Source organism: Salvelinus sp. IW2-2015, unplaced genomic scaffold (assembly GCF_002910315.2).
Source record: "Salvelinus sp. IW2-2015 unplaced genomic scaffold, ASM291031v2 Un_scaffold3063, whole genome shotgun sequence".
Taxonomy (NCBI): Eukaryota; Metazoa; Chordata; class Actinopteri; order Salmoniformes; family Salmonidae; genus Salvelinus; species Salvelinus sp. IW2-2015.
The window spans coordinates 39,198-52,101 of NW_019944355.1; the positions used below are offsets into that span (position 1 = coordinate 39,198).

The 12,904-nt window shown below is 41.2% G+C and overlaps 1 protein-coding gene across 1 annotated transcript; it reads right to left on the reverse strand.

The window, feature by feature from the left end:
- Nucleotides 1-5,582: 5,582 nt before the first annotated feature.
- On the reverse strand, nt 5,583-10,746 carry LOC112075287 (cell adhesion molecule CEACAM6-like). Its single transcript, XM_024142309.2, has 10 exons — nt 10,675-10,746; nt 10,051-10,395; nt 9,679-9,887; nt 7,556-7,844; nt 7,084-7,347; nt 6,696-6,801; nt 6,563-6,602; nt 6,361-6,441; nt 6,159-6,241; nt 5,583-5,638 (listed from the first exon to the last, which is right to left on the reverse strand). The coding sequence occupies exons 1-10, from the start codon at nt 10,727-10,729 to the stop codon at nt 5,632-5,634; spliced, it is 1,479 nt and encodes a 492-aa protein (XP_023998077.2). The 5' UTR covers nt 10,730-10,746; the 3' UTR covers nt 5,583-5,631.
- Nucleotides 10,747-12,904: the final 2,158 nt, after the last annotated feature.

A 12,904-nucleotide genomic window follows, 5' to 3' on the forward strand; every position in this document is an offset into this window, starting at 1 on the left:
TCTCAGTCCTTCTGTTGCTCATTCATTTGTGCAGTATTATGAATAGATGAATGGATACTCTTCCATTCATTCCAGTTATTTTACCCTCCTACATGGCTTCTACGCTACCAGTCTTCCCTTCTGTCTGTCCACCCAGTACTGGTAGTACTTTATCTAGCAGAAGCACATCAATTGAACATCAAACATAGCCTTGCTGTATTACCTGCTATAGTCCTTATTTTTAAGTCCTGCTGTCCATTAATTATGCCAGTTTAGCAAGACTAGAACTATCCGAAAGCACCCAATTACAGTCCATATTTTACATACGGATGGTCTGGCAATCAACCCATTACGATGTATGGTGCCATGTTCTACCAACTACTACTCACAACCCACCCTCCACCTGTGTCTCATGTTAATACTACTCCTAAAACACAACCCACCATCACTGTGTCTCATGTTAATTCTACTCCTAACACCTCCACCCATCCCTGTGTCTCATGTTAATACTACTCTATAAACACAACCCACCATCATTGTGTCTCATGTTTTAATACTACTCCTAACACACACCCACCATCACTGTTGTCTCATGTTAATACTACTCCTAAACACAACCCACCATCACTGTGTTCAATGTTAATCCTACTCCTAGTAACACAACCCACCATCACTCGTGTCTCCTGATAGTATACTACTCCTAAAGCTACAACCCACTCATCACTGTGTCTCATGTTAATACTACTCCTAAACACAACACACCGTCACTGTGTCTCATGTTAGTACTACTCCTAAACACAACCCACCGTCACTGTGTCTCATGTTAATACTACTCCTAAACACAACCCACCATCACTGTGTCTCATGTTAATACTACTCCTAAACACAACACACCGTCACTGTGTCTCATGTTAGTACTAGCCTACTCTTGAAGCTCTTATGAAGCATACACTCAATCATTCTTACGGCTCGATTCAATCCGTATCACGGAAGAACAGTATAATAACAATAGCTAGACTATATACAGGGGATACCGGTACAGAGTCAATGTGCAGGGGCACCGGTTAGTCTAGGTAATTGAGGTGATATGTACATGTAGGTAGAGTTATTAAAGTGACTTTGCATAGATAATACCAGAGAGTGGGGGGGGGGGCAATGCAAATAGTCTGGTTAGCCATTTAATTAGATGTTCAGGACTCTTATGACTTGGTGGTAGAAGCTGTTTAGAAGCCTCTTGGACCTAGACTGTCACGTTCGTCGTATAGAGGAGAAGAGGAGGACCAAGGTGCAGCGTGGTAAGTGTTCATTATTTTAATTAAAATATGAAACACTTGACAAAACAACAAAAACAATAAACGAACAGTCCTGTAAGGTGAACACATAAAACAGAAAACAACCACCCACAAACACAGGTGGGAACAGGCTACCTAAGTATGATTCTCAATCAGAGACAACGATAGACAGCTGCCTCTGATTGAGAACCATACCAGGCCAAAGACATAGACATACAAAAGAAGGACAACATAGAACACCAGACATAGAATACCCACCCACATCACACCCTGACCAAACTAAAAATAGAAACATACAAAGCAATCTACGGTCGGGGCGTGACATAGACTTCCGCCCGGCGCACCGGTACCGCTTGCTGTGCGTTAGCAGAGAGATCAGTCTATGACTATGGTGGCTGGAGTCTTTGACAATTTTTCGGGCCTTCCTCTGACTCTGCGTGGTATAGAGGTCCTAGATGGCAGGAAGCTTTGCCCCAGTGATGTACTGGGACGTACGCACTACCCTCTGTAGTGCCCTGCGGTCAGAGGCCGAGCAGTTGCCATACCAGGCAATGATGCAACCGGTCAGGATGCTCTCGATGGTGCAGATGTAGAACCTTTTGAGGATCTGAGGACCATCTGAGGTCCAATTTCCGATTGAGATTTATGCAGTGTTTACCGTGAATGCGGTCTCTGCGAACGCGGGAACATAGCCTTTTTAAATTTCAATGGCACTATAGTGCTGAACTTCCGGATACGGATTGAATCGAGCCCACTCTTACTTTAGGCCCATTTTTTAAAAGTCATCATTCAATCAATGACATTTATTTATAAAGCCCTTCTTACATCAGCTTATGTCAGAAAGTGCTGTACAGAAACCCAGCCTAAAACCCAAAACAGCAAGCAATGCAGGTGTAGAAGCACGGTGGCTAGGAAAAACTCCCTAGAAAGGCCAGAACCTTGGAAGAAACCTGGAGAGGAACCAGGCTATGAGGGGTGGCCAGTCCTCTTCTGGCTGTGCCAGGTGGAGATTATAACAGAACATGGCCAAGATGTTCAAATGTTCATAGATGACCAGCACGGTCAGATAATAATAATCACAGTGGTTGTAGAGGTCAGCACCTCAGGAGTAAATGTCAGTTGGCTTTTCATAGACAATCATTCAGAGTCTCTCTGCCGCTCCTGCTGTCTCTAGAGAGTTGAAAACAGCAGGTCTGGGACAGGTAGGACGTCCGGTGAACAGGTCAGGGTTCCATAGCCGCAGGCAGAACAGTTGAAACTGGAGCAGCAGCACAACCAGGTGGACTGGGGACAGCAAGGAGTCATCAGGCTAGGTAGTCCTGAGGCATGGTCCCAGGTCTTAGGTCCTCCGAGAGAGAGAAAAAGAGAGAGAGAATTAGAGAGAGCATACTTAAATTCACACATGACACTGGATAAGACAGGAGAAATACTCCAGATATAACAGACTGAACCTAGCCCCCCGACACATAAACTATTGCTGCATAAATACTGGAGGCTGAGACAGGAGGGGTCGGGAGACACTGTGGCCCCATCCGACGATACCCCCGGACAGGGCCAAACAAACAGGATATAACCCCACCCACTTTGCCAAAGCACAKYCCCCACACCACTAGAGGGATATCTTCAACCACCAACTTACCATCCTGAGACAAGGCCAAGTATAGCCTACAAAGATCTCCCCCACAGCACATAATAGCATGCAAAACGAATATGTACAGTATATACCTCACTATCAGATTCAGATGCAGAAATACTGTCTAAAGTATACTATGCAAAACAGCAAAAGAAAASAACATACTGTAACTTCCAATAGCATCACTATGCTCTTAATAGACAGGCTGGTCTCATAGACTAGACGTAATATAGTAAAATGAAAATCACTCCAAATTAGTATGATATGGTTACTTTTTGGTATGATTACATTTAGACAAAGGTTTCTTCTTGGAATAAACGAAAGGATGTGGGATGGCTGGTATGTATTACACCGAACGTTCTAGGTAACCCCAAAGGTCTCGTGTTCCTACGTCCTTAGATCATTGGACCTATTTTAGGCTAAGCTAGCAGACTTTGCAACCTACCTAGGCATGTTAGCTAACGTCTTTCCATCTCTTGTCCCCTAGTCACCTTCAACCAATTAACGGTAACTCTAACCTCTAACGCCTAATCTTACCTAAGACCCATAAACCCCTGGGGAACCGCTAGGCCTATATATTGTAGGCACTTAGCTAACGTTAGCACCAGGGCAGAATGCAAACATTGGAGATTCCCAAATATATCAGGGTGCTTATTGGAAATTCATAACATATTGTGCGAATTGCAAGTTCATTTACACATTATATGAGAGAGATGGATGAATATATTATAGAGAAGTCTATTGGTATGGGGATGTAGTCCCAGAATGTAATATAGTCATTAGCTAATTTGGGAATACTGGGTGTTTAGTTTATATGTTAACGTCCATCTCTTGAAAAAGTCAAGGTTGTAACGATGACTATGGTTCATGGCTTCAAACAAGTCATAAAAKATACATACAGCATTTTAAGGTTGTGTTAAGTGTAAAAACAAAGTTAAAGTGGCAATATGCAGTTGCACCATCCCTTCTTGTACCAATTGATTCTTAAAGAATATAACTTRGAACTTATAAATGCCTCATGAGCTTAGTTCAACTGTCGTACCCCATCAGAATTCAAATATATGTTTATTTTACTGTTTGTAAATAAAGTAAATGTAAACAAACACTATACAGCCTGACAAAATGGTTAACACTATAATGTTGATATCATGGATGGTCAGTCCTTGCTGTCTATGAATTTGAGAGAGGTTCCATTTCTCTCAGCTTTTTATCAAAACAATGGGCAGGGAATATACTTTGTTATTGTTTCAACTACTGATTTCACTTTAAGGKGAGAAGTATTGTTAGTCAACTTAATGGGAGTCCAAGGAAACAGACACTAAGTGTGAGGTTTGAGGTCTGTGGTTGATACAACAATGAAGTAGTCAGGGAGCATAGATTTGAAAKATGGAGAATAAAAAAATGAACAACYTTAAAATGGAGATCGCCCTCAATGACGCTGCCCATGTTGTCACAGTAGCCATCATAGCAAAGATGCAAATACATGCCCTCTGTCCAACTATATGTCAGGGACCAAGAAACAGATGCAGTGAGGGCTCCCTTCCTCAATCATACAGGCTGTGTTCAAGAGCATTAATACCGTGTTGTATCATGGGTAAATCGTGACTGGCTGACTGATCAACAAATAATACGGAGTAGTTATTTTTCATCTAAGGTGATTTGTCGATCTGTCAGTTTTGATTCGCCTTAAAAGTCGGCTGCAATGTTGAACGCACCCTTAGATATTTCACAACCTATGATGTCATACACAACATTATAAAAACTGTCGAATGTATTGTGTGATGCTTGTATAAATTTAGTTTTTTAAGATTTTCATGTTAACAGATGATAAAGAATGACAGACTAGGCTGTAATATTTCAAGCAAAATGTATTTTCTTAAACTTTGAGCTCATTTACAACTAAATGCATAATTTACACAGAATCACACTGTATCGGAAATAAATAATCATGAATAATTTCACCATATAACAAGTGTGATTATGATGTTAAATAAATGCCACGGCACAATAATGTCTGACAGCAATACAAAGTAAATCAATTAACACATCAGGAGCAACTCGATCCGAGAGCAAAACATTTTAAAAACTGTTTTCAATATTATCAATACTAGTTGCTGAGAAAAGTAAATTACGTAATACATTTTTGGGGAAATGTCCCATTGTAAAAGAGTAGAAGTATAATCCATCATATTTATCTTCAATATATATCATTAATATTACAGGGAAAAAACATTAAACTTCTAGGTCCAGGTTCTGTGTTGGTTCTCTTCGGTCCAGGTTCTGTGGTGGTTGTCTTCAGTCCAGGTTCTGTGGTGGTTGTCTTCAGTCCAGGTTCTGTGGTGGTTGTCTTCAGTCCAGGTTCTGTGGTGGTTGTCTTCAGTCCAGGTTCTGTGTTGGTTCTCTTCAGTCCAGGTTCTGTGTTGGTTTTCTTCAGTCCAGGTTCTGTGGTGGTTCTCTTCATCCAGGTTCTGGTGGTTGTCTTCAGTCAGGTTCTGTGGTGGTTCTCTTCAGTCCAGGTTCTGTGGTGGTTGTCCTTCAAGTCCAGGTTCTGTGGTGGTTCTCTTCAGTCCAGGTTCTGTGGTGGTTCTCTTCAGTCCAGGTTCTGTGGTGGTTCTCTCAGTCCAGGTCTGTGGTGGTTGTCTCAGTCCAGGTTCTGTGGTGGTTTCTCAGTCCAGGTTTGTGGTGACTCAGTATCTATCTGAGGGGATGTGTCACTGGGTGAGTCTCTCACATTCTGAACAACACACACTGAATGAGCACTTTATACACCACTTCATAAAATGTTTTACTTTTTTACATTTTACATTTACATTTTAGTCATTTAGCAGACGCTCTTATCCAGAGCGACTTACAGTAGAGTGCATACATTTTATTACATTTTTACATACTGAGACAAGGATATCCCTACCGGCCAAGAGCAGACGCTCTTATTCAGAGCGACTTACAGTAGAGTGCATACATTTTTATTACATTTTTTTAATTTATTTTTTTACATACTGAGACAAGGATATCCCTACCGGCCAAACCCTCCCTACCGGCCAAACCCTCCCTAACCCGGACGACGCTATGCCAATTGTGCGTCGCCCCAAGGATCTCCCGGTTGCGGCCGGCTGCGACAGAGCCTGGGCGCGAACCCAGCCCAGCCTGGGCGCGAACCCAGAGACTCTAGTGGCGCAGCTAGCACTGCGATGCAGTGCCCTAGACCACTGCGCCACCCGGGAGATTTAGGGACACACACACACAAACACACACACCTACTGCCAGGGTGTAACTCTGGTAACCTGGTATTCTTCTTCAGAGATGTGCACATTTCACTGTTAGGTGCAGGATGGACACTCTGTAGAGAGAGAGTGGGAGAGGGAGGGTGGGAGGGAGCGAGGGGAAATGTATGAGCACTTTGAGACACCTCTTTCTCTATCATTTTCTCTAAACACAAACACATAATAAGATACTTACTGCCAGAGTGTCGTAGTCAGTTGAACTGGTCTTCATGTTCAGACCTGTGTACGTGTCACTGTTAGGGTCAGGATGGACACTCTGTGGAGAGAGAGAGAGAGAGATGTCACGGTAACAGCGAAAATAGTGTGAAAGAGACCGTCGTGATACAGTAGATTAATGTCACCAGGTGTGAAGGTGGAGGTGTAACTGATATAATCACCTGTGTGTCTGTTGTGGCATCACTTCCTCCTGTGGATCTCCTGTAATGAGGAACAGAGTGAGTTATGCTCTCTACTGACCTCTAGTGGAGGTTGATATGTTACTAACACAGTAGATGTAAATGGCTGTCTCACCTCTTCATATAGCAGTAGATGGTGAGTAGTAGAGTTCCAACAGTCAGGAAAGCCCCCACCCCCACCCCCACCACAGGAACCCAGGGAAACACTGCTGCAGGATTTACTGGGTTTAAGTGTCAATAGGTTAGAACATATATCTGTTTGTATTTGTATTTATTATGGATCCCCTTTAGGTTCAGCAAAATTAAGCCAGTTCTACAATTTTAAAACATTACAATACATTCACAATAGATTTCACAACACATTAAGTGTGTGACCTCAGGCCCCTACTCTACTACCACAGATATACAACACACAATCCATATGTACATCTGTGTATAGTGCGAACCTGTCAAATCTGTCATCTCACAGAGCACCAGAAATAGACAGAACATGACATACTTACACATAACATTAATATGGACAGGGATGGAAGTCTCTGTCCCTTTAATGTTGCTAGCTTCACAGTAGTATTCTCCACTGTCCTCAGAGCTGATGTTAGTGATGCTGTAACTCTGTCCTGATGCTTTTGGTGAGGTTACGTTCTTCTTGTACCAGGTGTATTTGTCCACAGGTGGGTTGGCATCACTGCTGCAGGTCAGAGTCACTGAACTGCCCTCCACAATTCCACCAGAGGGACTGACTGACACTAAAGTGTTCAATGGACAATCTGATGTAAAAGACAGTGGATTTAGTTAGAGTACAAATTAGGTCAGTTAAAAATATGATATACATTTTCCACAATTGTACTTTTCCACACAATTATTTTTAGATTCACCCTCCTACTGAAGATGATCAATTCAAGTATCATATGGAGCTAATTTATGTCACTATAATGTTAATATAGTTAACTAAAGGTTTAAACCCCATGTACTCACATCTGACGGTGAGAGTCTCTTCAGCAGAGGGGAGATCCTCATGGCCTTCTACAGAACAGGAGTATCTGCCTGTATCCTCACTGCTGACTGAGAATAGGATATAGACAGGAGAGCAGGTGTTGCTGTTTGGTAAAGGCTGTCCATTCTTATACCAACTGTAGGCTGTGTTGGGGTCCAGTGTACATTTGGTTCTACATGTCAGTGTGACWYTCTCYCYCTCTGACACAGATGTAGGATCCATCTCCAACACAACATCTAGAGTAAAAGGAAACAAATGATTATTCTTCTCCTATTTATGTCCTCATATGTGAAGTACTACACTTTTTTTTCTCTGTTACATACCACTACAATTGTTTTTAATGACTGCCTGCTAAGGTACTTGCAGTCATTTAATACATTTTATTTAGCCAGTATAGTCAACTCTGTAATAATTCCACTGTTTTCCAGGAAGTCCTGGCTTCCATAGAATAAATAAAAACAACAAATGCTCATTAGCATACAAAAAGCATAGTAAATCACGCATACACTGAAGGCACCACACACTCATATGCATTAGCATACATACAAAATCACCTCACATTACAGCGATCTACGCATCATATGTCCAATAGGCAGAAATAAAAGAAACAAGAGCGGGGTGGAAATAGTTATGAATCAATGTATTAATAAACTGAACTAACCTCAACACATGAAAACCCACAGTCCAGGCCAGGGTCCATATTCACAAAGTATCTAAGAGCCATGATGCTGATTTAGGATCAGTTTAGCCTTTTATACATAATTATATGGACAGGGGTCCTGATCCTTTTTGATACACTTTGTGCCCAATTCGACCGGAGTTAAGTGCGAGTAAATGTAAAGTACAGTTGAAGTCGGAAGTTTACATACACCTTAGCCAAATACATTTAAACTCAGTTTTTCACATTCCTGACATTTCATCCTAGTAAAAATTCTCTGTCTTAGGTCAGTTCGGATCACCACTTTATTTTAAGAATGTGAAATTCATAATAATAGTAGAGAGAATTATTTATTTCAGCTTTATTTCTTTCATCACATTCCCAGTGGGTCAAGAGTTTACATAAGCTCATTAGTATTTGGTAGCATTGCTGTTAAATTGTTTAACTTTTTTCAAACGTTACAACGGTAGCCTTCCAAAGCTTCCCACAATAAGTTGGGTGAATTTTGGCACATTCCTCCTGAAAGAGCTGGTGTAACTGAATCAGGTTAGTAGGCCTCCTTGCTTTTTCAGTTCTGCCCACATTTTCTATAGGGTTGAGGTCAGGGTTTGTGATGGCCACTCCAATATCTTGACTTTGTTGTCCTTTAGCCATTTTGCCACAACTTTGGAAGTATCTTGGGGTCATTGTCCATTTGGAAGACCATCTGTGACCAAGTTTAACTCCTGACTGATGTCTTGACATGTTGCACAAGTAGATGTCCTAACCGTCTGGCAAACAATAGTTTGCTAACAAGAAATTTGGGAGTGGTTGAAAAACTAGTTCTAATGACTCCAACCTAAGTGTAAGTAAACTTCCACACTAAATTGGTATGTGTCATAGATGTGAGTGTGTGACAGATTACTGTGACAGTCAGGGAGACAGGTGAGCCAGAAAACTTTTCTCCAGATGTTATGAATCTGAACCTGTACAGCAGAGTCACTAATCTCAGGTCTGTGATTCTCAGGGTACAGTCACTCTCCTTATCCCCAAGGTACTCTATATGACCCTCATACCCTGGACTGAGCTCAGATCTTCAGGATCCTTACCAGACTCCCATTTGGTAAACCAGAAAGCTTTTTTGATCTCATGATAACTGGGATATGTGTAAGAGCAGGATATGTCACTGTTGACCCCTTCAAGGCACAATACTCTGATGGGTGTAAGTCACACTCCAACACTTCTGACCTGAAACAAGAAGACAATATAACACCTTGTATAAATCTTTCATTACAATATCTACCAGTTACATGATGTTGTTTATAAAGAAGAATAAAAACTAGTTTAAACTGTTTACAGTATTGAAACCATAATTATGAATAATGATCAATATTCATTGATTAATTGACATAAGTCTCACAACCTGAAGAAAATTGCATTTATATGAAAAAGTCCAGACTCACACACTGCAGGAGAGTGGAGATCCTCATGGCCTTTTACAGCACAGGAGTAACTGTCTGCATCACTAAAGGAGTCTGAGTACAGGCTGGAAGTGCCCTCCTTTACTATGGTACCGTTCTTGTCCCAGATGTAGGTTGGGTTGTCAGTCAGAGTACAGGTGGTGATACAGGTCAGTGTCTTATCCTGATGTCCACCAGTCACCTTCACCTGAAGACCTGGAGAATAAACAATATCACTGTAAATCCCTTTATCACTGACTTATCACTCTAATACAAAGATGGAGGAAATCCTATGTTATACAGACATAAATACAAACCAAGACATTAATCATGAAATAATTGGAATTCAACAGTTTAACTATATTGAATGTAACTGTACCTGTGACAGACAGAGTGACTCCAGGATCGCCAATATATTTCCCGTTCTGATCTGTTTTAAATCTGAACTTATACTCAGCTGAGTCTCTCTCTCTCAGGTCTGTGATTTTCAGGGTGCAGTCTTTCTCCTTAACCCCATGATACTCCAGACGACCTGTATACTCTGGGACCTGACCTAGATCTTTAGGTTCTACACCAGTCCCCCATTTAGTGAACCAGAAGGTTGTTGTGACTTTATGACCAATGGGATATGTGTAAGAGCAGGACATCTCCACTGTTGACCCCCTCAAGGCACAGATACTCTGAGTGGTGTAAGTCACACTCCAGCCATTCAGCCACAGAAACACTGAACAGTCACAGAAAACAAGGGTATTACATTAAGTCAAGGTCTATTGGCTCACACTGACAGCATGGTTTGTCCACACTTTGTTGCCGTAGTTGCTGATTTGAGTGTGAATAGAAACCAGAGATATCTTTCACACCTCACTGAGTGATGCTTAACTATTTAAAGTGAAGTGGAGACGCCTAAAAGAACACACCAGAAAAATAAAATGCAAATATAATTTTCACATTTTACAAATGTCTGTAAATTGACAAACATATCAAGTTATGAATAAAATCATACCTGTCACAGACCAGAGAAATACCACCAACACACTTCCTGCTGTTCTCAAGTCCATTGTTGCATCTCCCACCCTGCAGTCTTAGAAACATGAACAACAACTCACTCTATAGCTGGTGAATAACTCCACCTGATACATTGAAGTAGAAACTGTAAATGGGGTACAGGGCCTCATTACTGAAAATGAACGAGGCTCATATTGTGTTGTGTTGTATTGTGCTATATGGTTGTCTATGTGAATACTGTATGTTGGTATTTATATTGCGTTATGTATGTGTACGTATGTACGTATGTATGTATTGTATGTAAAGTGCCAGTCAAAAGTTTGGACAGTCCTACTCATTCAAGGGTTTTTCTTTATTTTTACTATTTTCTACATTTTAGAATAGTAGTGAAGACATCAAAACTATGAAATAACACAAWGGAATCTTGTGTTAAGCAAAAAATAGTTAAACAAATCAAAATATATTTTATATTAGAGATTCTTCAAAGGAGCCACCCTTTGACTTAATGACAGCTTTGCACACTCTTGGCCTTCTCTCAACCAACCTCATGAAACTCTCCCCACAGGTGTGATACTACCTCTGAGGGTTTAGAGCTTGAGGTAGTCACCTCATACAAGTACTTGAGAGTTTGGCTAGACGGTACACTGTCCTTCTCTCAATACATTTCAAAGCTGCAGGCTAAAGTTAAATCTAGACCTGGTTTCCTCTATCGTAATCGCTCTCTTTCACCCCAGCTGCCAAACTAACCCTGATTCAGATGACCATCCTACTCATGCTAGATTACGGAGACGTAATTATAGATCGGCAGGTAAGGGTGCTCCTAGCAGCTAGATGTTCTTTTACCTTTCGGCAATCAGATTTGCCACCAATGCTCTTACATCACTGCACTCTATACTCTTCTGTAAACTGGTCATCTCTGTATACCCGTCGCAAGACCCACTGGTTGATGCTTATTATAAAAACCCTCTTAGGCCTCACTCACCCCTATCTTAGATATCTACTGCAGCCCTCATCCTCACCATACAACACCTGTTCTGCCAGTCAAAGGTCCCCAAAGCACACACATCAATGGGTCGCTGGTCGTTTCAGTTCGCTGCAGTAGCGACTGGAACGAGCTGCAACAAACACTCAAACTGGACAGTTTTATCTCAATCTCTTCATTCAAAGACTCAACATGGACACTCTTACTGACAGTGTTGGCTGTTTGCGTGATGTATTGTTGTCTCTACCTTCTTGCCCTTTGTACTGTTTGCTGTCCCAACAATGTTTGTACCCTGTTTTGTGCTGATACCATGTTGTGGTTGCTACCTTGTTTTGTCATGTTGTGTTGCTACCATGCTGTGTTGTAATTTGTTGCTGCCATGCTATGTTGTTGCTTAGGTCTCTCTTTATGTAGTGTTGTGTTGTCTCTCTTGTCGTGATGTGTGTTTGTCCTATATTTTAATTTAATTTTATTTAATTTTAAATCCGAAACCCGCATCCCCGCAGGACTCCTTTTGCCTTTTGGTAGGCCGTCATTGTAAATAACAAATGTTGTCTTAATTAAACCTCTTATCTTTTCAAGGGTAGGGGGCAGCATTTTCACGTTTGGATGAAAAGCATACCCACATTCAACTGCCAGTTACTTATTCCCAGGAGACAATATATGCATATTATTAGATTTGGATAGAAAACACTCTGACGTTTCTAAAACTGTTTGAATCGTGTCTGTGACTATAACATAACTTATTTAGCAGGCGAAACCCGAGGACAAACAATTCCGATTTTTTTGTTGAGGTCACTGTCTTTTCAATGAGCTTTCAATGGGAAACCAGATTTCTAAGTGACTTGCTTGCAGTTCCTACGACTTCCACTGATGTCAACAGCGTGAGAAATAGGTTGAGGTTATTCCTTTGTGTAATGAAGAAATACGGCCATCTTGAAGTCGAGGCACTCCAGGTGTCCTGACATGCGCTTAAATCAAACAGAAGGCATGCACATATCGTTTTAATCCTGTATTGAACACATATCATCCCGTCTTCAATTTTATCGATTATTAACTTCTTTGGGCTGCAGGGAGTATTGAGTAACTTGGATGAAAAGGTGCCCATTTCAAACGGCCTCGTACTCAATCTTGCTCGTACAATATGCATATTATTATTACTATTGGATAGAAACACTCTCAAGTTTCTAAAACCGTTTGAATTATATCTGTGAGTAAAACAGAACTCATTTTGCAGCAAACTTCC